At 46.2% G+C, this 19,909-nt stretch overlaps 1 protein-coding gene across 1 annotated transcript in view; it reads right to left on the reverse strand.

Annotated features, from left to right (window-relative positions):
• Positions 1-19,909, reverse strand: part of LOC144818410 (carnosine N-methyltransferase-like) — a 138,719-nt gene that overhangs the window by 2,841 nt on the left and 115,969 nt on the right. Inside the window, exon 7 of the mRNA XM_078675783.1 lies at positions 16,327-16,430. Coding sequence (XP_078531909.1) covers positions 16,327-16,430 — 104 coding nt within the window. The remainder of the gene's footprint in view (positions 1-16,326; positions 16,431-19,909) is intronic.

Consider the following 19,909-nt stretch of genomic DNA (forward strand, 5'->3'; position numbering starts at 1 on the left):
GACAGGAAAAAAGTAACCCTTATTTAAAAGGCAGTGCAGAAGGTGTTTTCTGCAAAGAATCATGCGTCCTCACAAGCTGCTTCAAAACCATGGTATTTCACTAGCATGCAATCTTAGGTAAAGGACAAGTTATTTACTTTCACTAACACCTTATCTGGCAGAGACTATCTAGCTGCGGATTCTTTACCTAAGAATTATCCTCAGGCGTCAAACTGTATCCGGATGTTTTTGTTAGCAGTACCTCTGCGCACTTGTAGGTGGTGGTGTCGTTCAGCTCTGTGTGGCAGTGTCGGTCCACGCCGGGAGAGACATGTGCAGTGCATACATATATGCCACCCGAGTGTGTCAGTTTATTTTAGCGACTTTCCACGCCAGGAGAGTGAAGCCACGTAGAAAACGGACCTCTGGTGTGGAAAACAATGGCCCTAAAAGGGGAAAAGCCCTGTGACTACAATGCACTCGCAGAGCCGGGGAGAATAGGTGGGTTGGTAAGGAACCGTGAACAGATAAGAGTTTATCAGATAAGGCGTTACCGAAGGTAAGTAACTTGTTCATCTGACAGTCTTTTGGACACAGATTCCTTTGCTTAGAATAGATATCCAAGTAATAACCTCCACAGAAGTGAATCTGTGAACGGATTCAAACTAAAATGTCCTCCATGACCGAAAAAGCAAAGTACCCGTCCCGAAAGACCAGACTGTGCAGGCAATAATGCTTTGTTAACATGTGTAGAGAAGCCCACTTTGCTACCTGGCAGAGGTCCAGGACCGGAACACCATGTGCTAACGCAGTGGTTGCAGCCTTTGCTCTGGTGGAATGAGCACACTAACACTCGGGAGGTTGCTTCTTTGCCAATGCATAGCAGATCTTAATGCAGAGCATAAATCGTCGGGAGATAGTCCGTATCTGCACAGCCATTCCCTTCTTCGCTCCAAATATCCCACAAAGAGTTGGTCGTCCATCCGAACTCTTGTGGCATCAAGGTAGAACGACAATGTTCTTTTTGGGTCCAGACTGTGAAGTTGCTCCTCTTCCATGGAGAGATGTTGTGGAGCTGAAAATTTAGGCATGGTGATGGACTGGGCAATATGACAGGGAGTGACGACTTTCGGCAGAAAGGAAGCTCTAGTCTGTAGAACCAGCTTGTCTGGGTAGATGTTCAGGTATGGAGGCTTGGACGAAAAAGCCTGAAGTTCACAGACCCTACAGGCAGATGTTATTGCCACCAGTACGCAGCCTGAGAGGACAGTTGTGCAATGGTTCAAACGGGATACACATCAGAAACATTAGCATTAGACTAAAGTCCCACTAAGGCATGATGAGGAGTGAAGGTGGAAATGTGTTGCAAGCCTTTCAAGAACTTATTAAGAACAGGGATTTAAAAAAGGATGGCTGATCAAGAAACCACAGAAAGGCTAATATGGCAGAAAGATACCCCTTTAAGTGCCCACAGGAGAGCCCCGCTGGGCAATGGAAAGGAGAAAAAGAAGGGCCTTGAGAGGTTGGAGCAGAAATAGGGTCAACCTGTATCAATGCACACCATGCCACAAACTGCCCCGATGGCAGGCATATACAGTCTTGGTGGAGAGATGCCTGGCTGCCAAGATAGCAGACTTCAGGCAGAAGATCGAAAGCTGTCAACTGTTGCTGCTCAATCTCCATGCATGAAGGCGAAATATCAGACTCGGGTGGAGAACCCTCCCCTGCTGCTGAGACAGAAGATCCTAATGAAATGGCAGCCTGAGCAGAGGACCGATGTTCATGCTCAACAGTTCAGGATACCAAACTCTCCAAGCCCACTCGGGAACCACAAGGATGACTTGGGACCCAGTCATTCCTGATCTTCTTGAGAACTCTGGGCAAGTGTGGTGTGGGTGGAAAGGCGTACAAAAGACTCGACCTCCACTTAAGATGAAAAGCGCCACCGAGCGAGAGCCGTCTTGGAAACAAATCTAACGAAGGTTCTCCCCACTGCTGAAAGAGACCTTGCACCACCTACGGTTGGAGACACTATTCGTGATCCGCTAAACACCTTCGGCAGAGCTTGAACACACTGGTGTTAAGAGAGCTCAATAGGTGTTGAACCACCAGCGACATGCCTGACGTTCCAGCCATGTCCAGACACGCAAGATCTCTTGAGAAAGGGTCCATGACCCCACCCCGCTTTGTTTGCTGCAGTACCACATGGGGTGGTATTGTCTGTGAGCATATGTACTAGCCTTCCTTTGATGGAGGGAACAAAGGCTTTTAATGGCAGCCGGATCGCCCGGGGCTCCAGAAGGTAGCTGTGGAGTCCGGATTCCTCCGGAGACCGAAGGCATCTGATGTCCACCTCTCCAAGATTGCCGCTCCATCCCAGGAGTGATGCATCTGACATCACTGAGAGATCTGGTTGGGGAAGGAAGAGGGGTCTGTAGCTAACCCAATTGCAGACCGTTAACCACCACTGCAAATCTTTTGCAGTGTCCTCTGATATCCGGACCACGTCGGAGAGATTCCTCTGATGTTGCGCCTACTGGAACTTCAGGTCCCACTGCAGAGCCTGCATATGCCAGCAGGCATGTCTCACAAGTAAAATGCATAAGACCATGAGTACCAGAAGCCTCAGAGTCCCTCTCACCGAAATACAGGATAGAGGATGAAACATCTGTATCCTTGCCTGAAAATCATTGACTCGTCGTTCAGGAGGATAAGCCTGAAACCGCACAGAGTCCAGAACAGCTCCGATGAGAAGGAGAGTGTGAGATGGATTTGCATATGATTTCGGAACATTGACAGTGAACCACAGCGCATGAAGGAGATCTGTCGTACTCTGGAGGTGGGAGACAACTGCCTGAGGCGACCTGGCCTTCAACAGGTAGTCATCAAGATAGTAAAAGTCTGGCATCCTTGATATCCACGGATGAGCGGCCACCATCACCATGCTGAACACCCGAGGGGTACTGGTAAGGCCAAAGGAGAGTACGGCAAACTGAAAGTCCTAGTGGCCGACCGTAAACCGCAGGCAACGCATGTGGGCAGGCAGGACGGGAATGTGGAAGTATGTATCCTGCAAGTCAAATGCTACCATCCAGTCTCCAGGGTCCAGGGCAGACAGGACTAAAGTGAGCGTAAGCATTTTTTACTTCCTGAGGAAGAAATTGAGAGGGCGCAGGTCTAGGATAGGGCAAAGGCCACCGTTCGTATTCAGCAGCAGAAAATATTGGTAATAACATCCACGACCTACTTCTTGTGTCGGAACCCTCTCCACGGCTCACTTGGCCAGGTCATTTTCTGGTGGAGCAAGAAGAGATGGCCCTACATCAGCCTGTCGCAAGCAGGTGGCATGGGTGGAGGTGTAGTCATGAAGGAGAGGGAGTAGCCCATTTGGATAATTTGTAGAACTCAACGGTTTGATGTTTTTTACCTCATGTTGTATCCTGCCTCCTGCTGGGTGCCCATGATAGTGAGAGGGGTTTGAAGGCTGCTGAGGAAGAGGGAGCTGGAATGAACTGGCCCAACCTCTGACTGCTAGACCCACATGGCCTGTGGGTACAGCATCCTCGGCCATGCAGAGACTGGGAAGCTTGCACACCGTGATGGCTGGGCGTGAAAAGACCCAGAGGACTTCCCTTTCATGGCTGCAAAAGGTGGACTGGGGTTGGTGAGGGACCATGGAAAGGCCCAAAGACTTGGCCGTAACCCTGCTGTACTTAAAGTACTCCAGCGCTGAGTACACCTTGTCTCCGAAGAGACGAGAGCCATCAAAAGGCATTTCCATAAGTGACCCTTGGACATTCCCAGAAAAGCCAGTTGTCCTCAGCCAGGCATGCTGCATTAAGGCCAGAGTTGATGAAACCACTCTGCCTAGCAAGTCAGTGGTATCCAGTTCACATCTGATTGTGAACTTAGCAGCATCTCTTCAGTCAGCATAGCTTGGGAAGGTGTGTCACGGGCCTCCTCCCGAACAATGGGCAGCACCTGCGCAACCAAACTTCAGTGCCAAGCTGACTGCAGAAAACATTTTCTTGCCCAAGTTGTTTAGACTGTTGGAGTTCCTATCCGGTGGGGCGGTAGGGAATGCCCAAGGATTTTAAAGGAATCAGAGACTTGCACAGCCCAGCTCTCCGGGGTAGGGTGTTGCGTGAGGAACTGGGGGTCTCCTGGGGCAGGGCGGTGGCAACTGCCCTGTTCACAGGAGCCCCTGTGCTAAAGCTTGGACCAAGTCCTAAGCAGGACTGCTTCATTAAAAGGGAGAAGCTGTTTGGAGTGGTCGCCCCCGGCTGAAGACGTTGGTCTTGACTGCCACAGAGTGAAAATGATGGTGGAGGACCTCAGCCGCCCTTCTCACCACCATAGAAAAAGTATGCTTCCTCCTCTGTACCTTTGGTAGGGGGAGAAAGCATGCCAGTATTCGGGGAGATGTCAAGTCCACTTGCCTCCACCAAGTTCTCCCACCAGTCAATGTTGGGACCTAGAGGCTGGTATTCTGCAGGGTCCAGCAAATCCTCCCAATACTCCCCATGTCCTAGCCCATAAGAATAGTGCTCATGCTCCAGCCAGGAAGGCATGGCTCCAATCTGTGCCAGTCGGCCTCGGACACTGCCTTTCTGGCTCAAATTCAGAGTTGGGGTAAAACATGGGGATGGCACAGACATCGGCAAAGGACCAGCACCAGGGAAAGTCTATGTGGTAGCAATGGCGCCGGTCTGGATGTATCTGTGGATCAAAGGGGTCCGAGTGGTCCAAGGGCCAGTCCCTGCCGGCGTGGAACCAGGAGCGGTCCCTTGTGTATCGACGGGGTCCAACAGCGTGCTGGCAGAGACAGGCTACTCAAATATGAGGCGCATGGCCTCAAAACTCTAGAAATTGAGCTGTGGTAGCTCTGACTTCCAGTAACTTAGTGAGGCGCGGAGCAGACCCTATTCAACCACAACGCCAGGTTTCAAATGATGACACTCCCTAGTCTCGTCAGATTATGAACGAACAATAGTTACTTACCTGTAATCTGTGGTTCTCCAGTATTGGTGTCTTTCATAGATTCACATGCCTGAATCATTCCCCGTCGTCGGAGTAGGAGTCCCACGGTATATAAAAAAGCAGTAATATGCCATTTGTACATAGCAAATAACAGTTATAATAAACCAGGAAGTAAAGTAGCCTCAGCTACCAATGAAAAACTTCCACATTAGTGACTATCCAAGTCATTATGTTAGACCAAACTGCAGCCAATCAGGCCACAGCTCCCACCAAGGTATTCTCCCCAGAGACCCAGGCTGTCAGATTTTTGTAGCACTGGAGTGTACCAGAGTATATATACATATATCTTAACAGTCTGGGTGAGACTCTGAGGGGAGGTGGGTGGGTGCATGGGAATCTATGAAAGACACCAATACTGGAGAACCACAGATTACAGGTAAGTAACTATTGTTCTTCTCCAGTATTAGGGGTGTCTTTCATAGATTCACATGCCTGAATCCGAGTAGTTGGCAGTAATACAATATGTCGCTCTTATACGCCAAAAGAACAGTTTTCATGCATGAAAAGAAAGCAATGCAACAACATATGAAAGCGTAAAAGAGCAAAGGAGGTGGGAGAGATCACCAGAGGCTCACCTTACTGAAACAGATTACGCAGGACTGCTCTCCCCACCGAGGCATCGGTATCGCTTGAAGAATCCAGACAGTAATGCCTCGTGAATGTGTGTCTGCTGGACCATGTTGCGGCTCTGCAAATGTGCGGGAGAGGCACACCAGCAAACAAAGCAGTTGAAGAGGATACTGCTCTCGTAGAATGTGCTCTAGGTAAGGTCTTTAAGGGTTTACCTGCTTGTTGATGGCAGAGCCCTATCGTGGATGAGACCCACCTGGCGATAGTCTGTTTTGTAACAGCACAGCCTTGTCTTGGTCTGCCATACGCCACAAACAGCTGATCCGTCTTTCTGATGGCAGCTGTTCTTGAAAGATAAAATTTAAGGCATCTCTTAATGTCTAATGTGTGTAAAGTCCGCTCAGCTGGCGACTGCGGATTGGGAAAAAATGTCTTAAGTATCACTGGCTCATTTAGATGAAAATCCGATGGTACTTTGGGCATGTACTTCGGGTTGGTGCGTAGTATCACAGAGTCATGTGTGAATTGCAAGAATGGTGGCTTAGAGGTGAACGCTTGCATGTCACTCACCCGTCTGGCTGATGTTAATGCCAGCAGTAATGCAACCTTCCAAGTGATGAACTTGAGATCGACCTTATGGATAGGCTCAAAGGGATGGCGCAGAAGCTGAGCCAGTACTACATTCAAATGCCAAGATGGAGGTGGTCGGCGTATAGGTGGAAACATACGAAATAAACCTTTAAAGAACTGTTGGATTATTCTTGAGGAGTATAGAGAATTCTTACCATCCTGACGGTATCGTGATATGGCCGCTAAAAACACTTTAAGTGTTGAGTGCCCCAAACCTGATTTAGCCAACTGCAAAAAGAAGGGCAATATCTTTTCCGGCTCCGCATTCATTGGATGTAAATTCATAGTTTGGCACCAAACACAAAAACGCTTCCACTTCAGTTTGTAAGTTTTGTTTGTTGAAGGCGCCCTAGCATTGGCCAGGACTTCTTGACAGTCCTGTGGAATGTTCAAGTGTGCAAACTCATGGTGTTGAGGAGCCAAGCCGATAATTTCAGAGAATGAGGGTCCGGATGATACACCCTGCCGTCTTGAATTGTTAGAAGATTTGGAATTCGAGGTAGTTGGACTGGCTCGCGCTCTGACAGAAGGAGAAGCTGTGTGAACCAATACTGTCGTGGCCACCGTGGAGCAATCAGGATTATTCGACACGGATGTTTCCTCTTTTTCTTGATGACTTTGGGAATTAACGGAATTGGCGGGAAGGCGTAGGCAAAGATCCGTTCCCAATTCATTGACAGAGCGTCCCCGCAAGATTCTCTGTGGGGAATCCAGCTCGCAAAGTGAGTACATTTCTTGTTCTGATAAGTTGCAAAAAGATCCAGATCGGGGAGACCCCACCTCTGGAAGATCCGATCCAGCGCTGGCTGATGCAGTTCCCATTCGTGAGTGCTGTTCTTGGATCTGCTCAGCGAATCTGCCAGTACATTGGCTACTCCTGGAACATGCACCGCTGACAAGTTGATGTCGTGATCCAGAGCCCAATTCCAGATCTCTTGAGCCTGTTGAGACAACCGGGCTGATCTTGTGCCCCCCTGCTTGTTCAGGTAATGCATGCTCGTTGTGTTGTCTGTTCGAATTAACACTGTGGAGCCTTCTAGAATTGCCTGAAAGGATTTCAAGGCGAGGAAAATGGCCCGTAATTCCAACAGATTGATGTGCCATTTCTTTTGTTGAGTGTCCCATTTGCCACTGATCGTCATCCCTTGAAGGTGAGCGCCCCAACCTTCTAGCGAGGCATCCGTGGTTACTATGAATCTGGGGACTTCTGCGAGGAAAGCACAGCCCACTTGCAGGTGGTGTTTCTGACTCCACCATAGGATTGTTTCCTTCATTCGAGGTGTTAAGGTAATGATATCCTCGAAGGAACCAGATATCTGCACCCATTGGTGACTGAGTTCCTCTTGTAATGGTCTCATCCTCAGACGACAGTTTGGAGTGAGAGGGATGCACGATGAGATCATCCCTAGGAAAGATTTGAATCTCCGAACAGAAACGCACTCTTTTCTGAGGAGTGTGGTTGCCATTGTTCTGATCTTCTCCTGTCTTTCGTTTGAAATGAAGACCTGAGCGAGCTTGGAATCCAGCGTTGCTCCTAGGAAAGACTTCCTTTGTGATGGAATTAGATCCGATTTCTCGAAGTTCACTGAAAACCCCAGGCTTTGAAACAGGCAAAGGCATTTTTGGACATGTTCGTTTGCTGTGTCGTAGGAATTGGCCTTGATAAGGCAATCGTCCAGATATGGGTATATCTGAATTCCCTGCAATCGTAGGTGGGCCGCTACGGGTGCTAGCATTTTTGTGAATACCCTCGGGGCTGAACGTAGTCCAAAGGGAAGCACCTTGAATTGGAAATCCCTGCCAGCCACTCTGAACCTTAGGAACTTCCTGTGTCTGGGGAAGATAGGGACGTGGAAGTAGGCATCCTGAAGGTCGAGTGTTGCCAAGTGGTCCCCTTCTGCCAAAAACTGGAGGATCTCTTGGAGAGAGAACATTCTGAACGTCAATTTTTTGATGAATTTGTTCAGGGCACGCAAATCGAGGATTGGGCGCCATTCCCCTGATTTTTTGCGTATCAAGAAAAAACGAGAGTAAAAGCCTGTCCCTCTCTGGTGTCGAGGTACTCTCTCGATTGCCCCCTTTCGAATCATTGTATTGATTTGGATGAATAGCTCCTTGAGATGTGCCGGGGGCGGCCCCTTTGGTGGAGAATTTGGAGGGGTTTTTACAAATTCTAATATGTGGCCCTTGGATACCACATCCAGCACCCATTTGTCTGTAGTAATCTTTGACCATTTTGAGCAATGTAGGGATATTCTTCCTCCAATTCGTTTTTGGCTGGGACACTTTGGCGGCAGGAAGTGAATCTCACTTCTTGTTGGTGTTATCTCTCCCCCGATATGTGGCTTTTCCTCGGGGCTGTGCGTAAGTATTTCTTCTTTGGCCATAAGGTTGTTGTTTATATGGCTGGTACCTCTGGGTGTTTTGTGTGTTAGTATAGGTGCGCTGTTGGTAATATCCTCCTCTATTTGAGAAGCTTCCCCTTCCTCTAGCGCCACGAAAGGAAGACTTTCGATACTGCAGAGTACCCAAAGATCGTGCAGTTTCAGTATCCTTTTTTATGGCCTGCAAAGCCTCATCCACATGCGAGCCGAATAGGTACTCGCCATCATAAGCCATGTTTAACACCTTGGCCTGTACTTCATGTCTAAAGGATGTAGATTTCAACCATCCCTCTCTCCGAAGGACTGCGGCTCCTGACAATTGTCTGAATCCTGTAGCTGCTACATCCACTGCAGCATCAATGATCTCTGACGACGCACACTCCCCTTCTTGCAGAATTTTGATAGCCTCAGACCAGTCCGGTTCAGGCAGTTTCTTAATATAAGGCGAAATGTCAGACCACATTTGCCTATCGTATCGGCCAAGAATTGCCATAGAATTAGCAACCCTCACTGTGGTCGCTGCAATCGTTGATACCTTTTTTCCAATGGTATCGAGTCGTCTTCCGTCTCTGTCCGTAGGAGTGGAGATTTGAGACGACGGGTTCTTCGCTCTCTTTTGAGCTGCTTGTGCAATGACTGAGTCTGTCTTGGCCTGTCCAATCAGGCAAACAGGTGAAGAAGCTGGCGCTCTGTACTTTTTATCTACTCGTGGTAAAACTGGAGGTAAAGAATTTGGTGTGGCCATGATCTTTAGACCTTCTTTCCAAATAAAGTCTATGATAGGTATCGACCAACTTTGTCTTTGAGACAAATTTTTAAAATCGTACAGGAAACAAACGTCCTGTTTAGTCTCCATGGAAATGAGAAATCTCTTGGTTGCGTTGTCCATAATCCTATGGAAATTCGCAATATCCACCGGTGGTGATTCAGCCTTTGGCTGTTCATCTGGAGCAGGGGAGTCAGCCTGATAATCTTCATACTCCGACGAATCCGATTCATCCAATTCACCTTCCTCCTGAGACTCCTCCTCAGTATTGTCATCCTCCGGTTGATTATATGGCACCGGTATGGATGGGGTATGCCCCGATTCTTCCGTTATAGGAGGTATTGAATTCGGGGTCACTCTAGGCTGGGGGGAAGAGATGTGTGATTCGCCCAACTCTGAGGGCGGAAAACGGCGATAGTAATCATCCAACATGGACATTAAATTTCTAAATAGTTCCATGGGCATTTGTGTCCCTGGTGGTGGTGCAGGATCTAACCCGGGCTGTTGCGTCACTTGCTCCTCTTCCTCCTGATCCTTTACTTGTATGAGCAAGTCAGATGGACTTGTAGCTGCTGGAAATAATTCTCCACCAGAGTCCTCGTCTGAATCCAAGAGCCTGTCTGGCATTGTGAGTGGTGACATACATGCAGACTGCGATGGGCGTTGTAGAAGTGCCGCAGTGGTGGCTGGAGATGGCAACGATATCGCGTTGCTTCTTGCTGACCAGACCTGGATATCTGTGCAAGTTGACAGTTTTGGCGTTATTGGATTCTCTTGGGCCACTGGGAAGTCTTGTGGGGTTGACTTTGTTGTGAGCGATGAACTCGTCGTCGTTGATTCCGTCGTCGACAACTGTGGCTGGAGAGTTTTCGTCGACGATACGTTTTTCGATGTCGACGACGACGTCGTCGTCGACGGAACAATTTTCGTCGTCGACGGAACAATTTTCGTCGTCGACGGAACAATTTTCTTCGTCGACGGGGCCGTCGACGGAGCCATCTTCTTCGTCGACGAGACCGTCGTCGACTACTTCGTCGACGCAGCCGTCGACAGTGTCTTCTTCGTCGACGTTTGGATGGTCGAAGGGGTCTTCCTCGTCGACGATGGGATGGTCGACGGGTGCTTCGTCGACGGTGACGTCGTCGACGGTAAGGATTTCTTCGTCGACGGTAAAGTCGTCGTCGACGGGAAGGTTTTTGTCGACGCTGATGTGGGCTTCGTCGACGGAGGCTCGTCGACGGTAGGAGAAACTGTCTTCGTCGACGAGAGGGGACGAATCTGAACATGGACAAAAGTAGGTGAGGACGCTGAGGACACCACCAAAGAGGTTTTTGGTGAGGAATAAGTCATAGTTGAAGTCACTGTAGTGGCTGTCTGACAGGAAACCGGCAGAGAAGTTGCTACCTTGGTTGCAGGCCTCTGAGGTGACAATAAAGACACAGTCTTTTTAATTACAGACGGCTTCACAGATTTTTCACAGGCTTTCTTCACTTTTGAAGTAGAAGGCTCCTCAGCAGCAAGAGTGTGCTGGGCCTGTTTCGCCACCTTTGCCTTAGGGGTAGTCACCTTACCCTCAGCCATTCTCTTTCTAGATCCCATAGAAGACATAGAGGCCAAACTTCCTACCTCAGAGAGTGGCAAGTCCTTATCCTTATTCCGTTGTATCCATAGTAGAAGGCGACCCTCTCTGTCTCTGAGGGTTTTAGTGGGAAAAGTGCGACAAATCTTGCACTCCTTAGCCTGATGATCCGGATACAAGCAGTATATGCAGAGAGAATGAGGGTCTTGGAAAGAAAGAAACTTTCAAGTGTAGAAGAAAAACTGAGCAGAGCTCAGAGAGACTCCCTATCACACGACGTGCGGTAAAAAATCTGACAGCCTGGGTCTCTGGGGAGAATACCTTGGTGGGAGCTGTGGCCTGATTGGCTGCAGTTTGGTCTAACATAATGACTTGGATAGTCACTAATGTGGAAGTTTTTCATTGGTAGCTGAGGCTACTTTACTTCCTGGTTTATTATAACTGTTATTTACTATGTACAAATGGCATATTACTGCTTTTTTATATACCGTGGGACTCCTACTCCGACGACGGGGAATGATTCAGGCATGTGAATCTATGAAAGACACCCCTAATACTGGAGAATTTGAATTATGTTCGCCATGATTATGTCTGTTTTATATTCATTATCTTATGTTTAATTTTGTTGTTATAGATCATCTACTGTTGGCTCACATAGCCAAATCCTATATCAAACAATATCATGTTTTGATGTATCAAAAGAATTTAGGCCATGTGTGAATGAACTTGTGTGCATGATTAGCCTTCCAAACCCCTTGCATCAACAGCAGTTGTATGATGTGTAGGCATTCTATCAATGCTCCAATATCATGATCAATAATTGCATATGTTTTCTCTCCATGTTTAAATAATTAAAACTCTTACAACATAAAATAATTAAAAATATATATTTTTCCAATAACTTTTCTCTCATTCTTGGTCTTTCTGCGTGTATATTTATGTCCACTAGGTTATCCATTTCCTAAATGCTTTATTCACATAATATTACTCTCCCTAATTTAGGAAATGTAGGAAATTAATGTAGGGGTACCCTTCTTTGTTACACAAACAGGCTATTGTGAAACCACTCAAGAAGAAGCCATCACTGGAGCAAACAGTATTGGAAAATCTACGCCCTATCTCACTGCTACCGTTTGTGGCCAAAGTTGCAGAGAAAGCAACGAATAAACAACTGATAGACCACATCAACAAGAACGACTTACTGCATCCCTCCCAACCAGGTTTTAGAATGGCCCATTCCACAAAGTCAGCGTTACTCATAGCCACAGAAACACTGAGGAAGTATGCAGATGAAGGACAAATGGCCGCACTGATTCTATTTGACCTCAGTGCGGCATTTGACACTATTTCCCACAAGCTGCTCCTTCAAAGATTAGAGGCGTGAGGCATAAGGCGTATGGCGCTGAGCTGGTTTACATTGTTTCTCTCCACACGGATCTTCCAAGTTGCGCAACAAACATATCCATCTAAGATGATGCCCTTGTCCCAGGGGGACCCGCAGGGCTCAATCCTGAGCCCCACCCTGTTTAACATTTATGTGGGGCCATTGGCGGAGCGAGTGGAGAAGTAGAAGATGTCGATTGTCTCCTATGCAGACGACACAACTATTTGTGATGTTAGCGCAAAACAAGGGCCAAGCAGATACCAGGTTCTCCGAATGTTTACTAGAAGTAGCAGACTGGATGTCTAAACACTGCCTCAAGCTAAACAGGAGTAAAACAGAAGTAATGGTGGTAGGCAGGGTGCCATCCATATGGTCATCCGCGTGGTGGCCTGAAATATTGGGCCAACTGCCTCCCCCCAAAACAGAAGTGAAAAACCTCGGAATATGGCTTGATTACGAGCGGACATTTGAAAGTCAGATTCGGAAGGTAGCAGGTAAATGCTACAGGACCATGGAAGTCCTGGATTTATTACCACCTAATGCCCGGAAAACCATAGTACATGCAGATCACATTCAGATCACACTTTAAAGTTGCAACAAAGCCCTCGCCCATATTTTGTGGTATGCTTTATCATCAGGGCTATCTACAATTCAACATTTCTGACAGGATGGGCTTAACCAAGAAGGATTGGGAGCTCCTGATAATATTAAGGGGATCAAATACTACATGCTAATTAAAGTGATGGTCTAGAGGAATGGTCTAGAGGTGGTCTAGAGGAACATCTCCAATAGTTTGTCTTTTGGTGTCCCAGACTAACTGTAAAATCAAGAAAGGGATGCAACAGGAAAACTAATGGCCTACCATCCTAGATTCCTACATGCTCCAGCCGACATAGCTGGCAGAGGTCAAGAGGATTTCATCTGGGCTGTCTAATAAGCCCTTTGTGTCTCACCTAGTACTAGGAGTTCAAATGAGTGAACCACTTACACTTAAAGACAAACATAACAAACATGAGAAAAGCACTTGTTCGTATTGAGATCTCAGGGTAAATTGCCCTAGATTATGAGCGAAAGGCCCTATAAGGGATGAGAGAGGACATCCCTGTGTAGTCAAACATTCTTCAAAAGTAGGACATAGGTTCCCAAAAGGTGGCTCTTATTCTCCAGACTGACCTAATCAGAAGTCACGTCTTACCTATTAAACATTTTTCATTATTGGGGATGTCCTTCAGTGATGACAGCTAATCTTGTAATTCCGTAACCGAGCATTACTTGTCTGTAAGTCACAGACTAACAGCTTTACCTTGTAGGAGTCAGACAATTTAATATGTGGAACATCTCAATGAAATACAAAGGGTGTTGCAAATGTTCTGCACCTCATAATTGGAATTAGATGCTGTCAACATAGTGAGTTTTTGCGGACGGCTAATGCGCCAATACTTTTAATATACATGCACCCAACTGTGGTAGCTGGATACCATGGGTTGGACTTTTGGTAAAGGAGTCATCCAAGGCAAGCAGATGTGGTCTTATAATAGAATGAGAGAAATTAAAAAAAAGTGATCTATGTGTGGTCTAATACGCCACTTATTAGGTAAAATGTACAATATCATTGGTCTAGTTACTATTTTAAATATATTAGTTGTACTACCCAGTGCTCTACCCCAACCAGCATGGCCACCGCTATGCTGGGTAGCCACCTACTATACGCGGTAGTGGAGAAGGTAATCAATCGGCAGATTCTCAACTAAGCTGATTTGCTCTTGGATCTCACAAACAAGGTCCAAGGGCCAGCTCTAGAAGCATAGCTTACGGTACAATTGTACTCTTTCCAGCGTTTGGTGGCAGCTGAAGTGAGTGAATGACCATCTGACCAAATTTATGTCAGGCACCTGTAAACAGCGCGCTGCCACCAGCCATGGCATGAGGGGCTGCTGAAATATACAGCACAACTTGCAAGAAAAATCTAAAATCTTCTCTGATGTCTACTCAGCAGAGGGGCTGCGTTTCCTTGTGTGCTAGTGTGTTACCGTAATATCAAATAAACCAACACAAAGGCTGTTCTCTTGTACCTTTTAGGTTTTCAGCAAGAAGGCACAGTTTATTCTGCAATTGGTCATTTGTTTCTGGAAATCACTGCTAGCTTGTAAGGCTCACGGATTGGGCTCCATCTTGAAGATGGTGACGCCGACAATCCTGGGCATCCTGCCTTATGTGCTCTTTCAAGATAGCCATAAACCAATTATGTTATGTTATGTTATTAACAATTTGTATAGCGCACGGGCACCCAGAGGTTTCATGGCGCTGGAGAAGAGGAAGGATGGTGAAGAGTGGCCTAACCGTGTACTTGTTTGAATAACCAGGTCTTCAGTGCACCCCTGAATTGCATTAAACTGGTGCAGCTCCGGAGTGAGAGGGGAAGCGAGTTCCAGATCTTTGGAGCCAAATAAGCAAATCGGCATCCGCCAAGGCGTGTCTTTTTAAAAAGTGGCAGGGTGAGGAGAGACAGGTGGGCAGAGCGGAGATTGCGAGTCGGTTCGTATTTGTTTATGAGATGGTTTATAAACTTGGGACTTTTTCCATGAAGAGCCTTGAAGGTCAGGCAGCTCACTTTGAAGGTTACCCGTTGTGCTATAGGTAGCCAATGAAGGGTGGCTAACAGTGGTCTCGCCGAGCTCCTGCCGTTGCATTTGAATATTAGTCTGGCCGCTTGATTTTGCACAATCTGCAACCGATTGGAAAGAGCCAAGGCAATACCTAGATAAATGGAGTTGGAAAAATCAAGGCGGGAGAGGACCAAGGCAATTACCACCTGGATGAGGGCGGAGTGCGTGAGCAGATGAGCAATTTTCTTGATCTTCCGTAACTGGAAGAAGCACGAGGAGATCACAGTTCCCACTTGACCTTTTAATGACAGATCAGTGTTAAGGGTGATCCTGAGACTTTTTACCGATGGAGAGGGAAACGGTGGGGATCCCATGGAGCGAGGCCAAAAATGAGGGCCCCAGCTGGTTCCCCCAGGGGAATAAAGAGGTGCTGTGGAGCATGGGCACAGAACTTTACACAAACTATAGAACCCAACTCAATTGGATCAACCTAAAAACCCTCCAGTCGACCCAAGGAGAACATAATGGTTTTGCTTTAAAGTACTCTCGCCCACCAGGGGTACCCCATAGTGGCATGCTTAATCATAGAGTTCCTTCCCGTTCCGTTGAGGAACAGGTTTTCTAAAGCCTGTGAGATGGAAGGGAGCACTATGTTGGAAAAGGAATAGGGGAGTGAATGGGAGTAGGATTACTCTTTAAGAATACCTGCCTGGTAGCCCTAATTTTTTTAACTGGGAGCCAGCCGGTATGATTAAAAAAAGGGAAAAGTTAGGAAGTCATGGGGCTCTAGTTACCCCAACTTCCTCTTAGGGTCAAATGTTTCTGCCACTTCTGTTCCCAAATGATTTTGGCTTTAGTCAGGACTGATTATACAACCACAAAAATCACACCTATTCGATAATGCAGACGCAACTGGTCAGAGTTGCTGCATGGCGCTCTTGATCAGCCAGTCATCTAGGTAAGGGAACATCTGGATCCAGGTCGTTCTGAGATTAAGGACCACTTTCGCCAGACATTGGTAAAATCCAGTGTTAGGCTTTAGGATCAGGCAGACATCAGGGGGACTTGAGCAGCAAGGTTGCATCTATATCATTCCATTTATATTCACCGTTAAAAGGCAAGACTACTATGTGTATATTCGGATGAAATGCTCTTTATTAGAGTTCGAACCATCCTGGTCTACTTTTCTAGCTGAAACACAGATGTATGAAACAACGTTAAAGTATGCACTAAACAAGGCAAAGTCTCAGGTCACGCCATTTAATCGATTGCACATTAAAGTACATGTACACTCTTATAGTCTGAAACCAAAGGATAACATTAACCACATTAGGGGAGGCTAAATTTCATGCACAGAAAGTTAATTATTTACTGTTATGTATGCTTACCTCTATGTGAAATCCATACTGCAATATAACATTTTTTATATCTTCATAACTTAGTTCTATTGAAAGTTCATTTGCCAAATTTTCAAAGTGGTATAACAGAGGACCTAAAACAGGGAACACAATGCATCACAGTTATCTGGTCAAATCTGATGTACAAAGAAAAGCACTTAACTTTTGTAATTCAACATTTGCTAAATCTGCAAATACCTAGACCCAAGTGCTTTCAGTTTTTCACAGGTCCAGTCAAGCCATCCCCAGAGAGTAACAGATTCCCTGGCGAATAAGTGTTTATTGTGAAGGTTTCTGAACTGTGAATCCAAATAAAGTGCAATAAAAAAATTAAAAAATAACAATTCCTGACATCACTTCATTTGGAGATTGTAATTGCATTATGTCAAACCTTTGGTCACATATGGGTTGTGTCCAACTTTAGAAAATACCAATTTAATAAATCTATTCACTGGAAAAAACACAAAAGTTACAGGTATGTTATAGTTCGGTTCCGATTTTACATACAGAAAATAGAAATGCAGCAGTTAGTGTTACACGAGGTAACTATAAAACTTACGCCCCCGCAATGCACAGCTCATGACCTCACATATTACATCACTCATGAAACTATATGTAACATCACTGATGATATCATCCAGCAAAGTATACTTCAGAAAATACCATTTACATTTTATAGAAATAAGACGACACAGGTTAGATATGTACAGCAGAGCTCACTGTAACCTTATCAGCTACTAAACTCACTTACCACTTAGGAGGCAATTCTCAGCGGATAGTACTGCCTCTTCTGAACCATTACTATAAACACTAATGACTTAAGTAAAATGTCTAACCATAAGGCTTTTCTATTGCAAACCACGACACCACCATTCGTGAACCTGTAAAGATGTTTTAGTGGAAATGCCAGATTTACACACACCACTGCAACATAGAGCCTGTTGAAAGGTCTTAGCGGACAGGCCACTGTGTCACAAACCACTAGTAAAATTATTCTTCAACCTGGAGAAAGGTGCGAGCAGATAGTTTTTTTTTTTTTAAATCTCTTTATTAGCATTAGATTGGTCCGTGCAAGCATACAATCACATAGTAAACTGATTACAATGAAAACTTAAGTGGTCATTATACAAAATAAGCAAGTGGAGGACGAGACCAATAATATTATAAGCATTGCAAAACATTCTAGAACTCTTATTTTCCTTTTTCCAGATCGTAATGAAAATCGCACGTGTGGAAAGTCAATGCAAAGAGATATAACCTTTTTCAAACATAACGAAAATGCATAAGCCTTCGTGACAGAGAGAGCGACAAGCAGCACATCAATTACGAGCAAGGTGGTAGCAGCACTGGCATAGGCAGCCGAGGGTTGATGGAACGACAAATGAAAAGACTTGGGTAATGCAATATTTTCAATCGGGGCAAAGTAGGCAATGAAACAGAGGAGAAAAACATCCCGATCCCAACCAGCATACATTCTGGAATCAGCAGCTCATGTCTACCCCTTTCCAGCAGTGTGTTCACGCTAAGCCCTTCAGAACGCAATAGGCAGCGCTCGACTGTCCTACTAGAAATATCTGGCCCACCCCTTCTGGTACAATAGAGCTAGCAGCTTGGGAGTGTGTAGCCCGCGTTATCTTGCTAACATACTGTCGATATGGGCCCCAGATGTCGACTGGGCGCGAAGCTGTTGGGACCTGTGTGGAGTATTCCACACTATTGGTATTACATTGGGCAAGGCTGCGCAACCATGACTTGGAATCGGGGATTCGTCTGGACCCCCAGAGTAAAGCAATTTCCCGTTTTGCGAGCAAGAAACCTATGGCAGCAAGTTTCCGTGTGGCACGGGGGAACTCAGCGACATACCCAAGCAGCGCAATCTCTGGTCTGGGCTGCAGCTCGCACTCTAAAATGTCGCCCAAGATGCGGTGTACCTGTAGCCAGTAGTTGTGTAGTTTTGGACAAGTCCATGTGAGATGTGCAAAATCAGCATGTGGGGCTTTGCATTTAGGGCAGTAATGAGGTCTGGCTGGGTCGATTTTGTGGGCCAGCGCCGGCGTGAAGTATAGGCGCCTCAAAAATTTAAAATGTATTAGCTTATGCCTACTGTTGACGGATACATCCTTAGTGGCGCGGCAACAGGCAGTCCATTGGACGTCCGTGATAGTACCACCCAGATCAGTTTCCCATGCCGCACGGACCCTCGCGTCCGAAGCAGGAAGGGCCGCTACACAGAGTCCGTACAACCTGGAAACCATATGCGTTCCCGTTTGTGACTGGAGTAGGAAAGTTAGTGCAGCCATGTCATCTGGCGGTAGTGGGAACGAGGAAAACTGTGCTCTAAGCATGGATCGCACTCTGGTCAGGACAAATGAATCCATAAACGTCCGGTCCGTGAATCGCGGATCCTCGGACACCGAAAAAACATGTCCGTCTGGGAATAGGTCTCCTATTGTGGTGAGCTGGTATTTGGACAACGTTTTGCGGACCACTGTCTCCGCGGTGATGGGGAGCCAGTGCGGGTTCGGTAGTGGAAGAGCCGGAGAGTACAGCACGTCCAACTGGAGCAGTCGACGTAATTGCATCCAAGCCCACGATGTAGTGGACACAGTTTGTATGTCTAGGTGTGAGCAGATAGTTCAGTCTGTAAATGTCTACTACACTGAGCCATCACTATAGAGAAAGGTCTTAGTGAATAGATGAATTTATTGCAATCTACTACTACAGTCATTTATCACAAAGGAGAGAGGTCTAAGGAAACTGGTCAGTATGTCATAAAACAGAACTATACCCAGCCATCACTGTGGAGAGAAGTCTCAACGAACATCTTAGACTGTCGCAAAGCACAACCATACAAATACATCAGCAGAGGACATGTGCCATTGTAAAGGCTAGTTTACTGATAAATAGTACAACCGCTTTAAGAATGGAAGTATAGATCAGATGACGCATGTTAAAAATAGTATCACTCAGTAGCACTGAAAAAAAAAAATAGTAATTTAACTTATGCTGTAGCTTAGTATAAATCTGCAGTCTCAAACATTTATGAAACACACTCACTGGACGATGTCATCAGTGATCGCATCAGTGATGTCACTGACCAGGTCATGAACGATGTAATATGTGAGATCATAAGCAGTGCACTGCGTGGGTGTAAGTTTTAGTCAGCTTAGTTAACTAACTGCTGAATTTCTATGTTTTTGCACTAGTGAAATATATACATACACTAAAATTCCGCAGCTATAATTACCTGAGCTAATTATATCTTACGCCCCGCAAAGCACTGCTTAAGATATTACATGTTGCATCCCTCATGACATGGTCAGTGGCATCACTAAAGACATCATCCACAGAACCACTCACACCCCTATAAACCTCTCATATACCCAAACACCCACACAATAATTCATATAGCCATTAACAGACCCATACATGTATTCACACAACCACTCACTACTTCATAGAGCCACTCTCACATCTACTCGCACAACCACTAACTCACCCATAGAGCTATCCATAACCCACTCATCCATACAGCTACTCACACACGTATTCACCTATACAACCATTCACACCC

Source organism: Lissotriton helveticus, chromosome 2_1, assembly GCF_964261635.1.
Source record: "Lissotriton helveticus chromosome 2_1, aLisHel1.1, whole genome shotgun sequence".
NCBI lineage: Eukaryota > Metazoa > Chordata > Amphibia > Caudata > Salamandridae > Lissotriton > Lissotriton helveticus.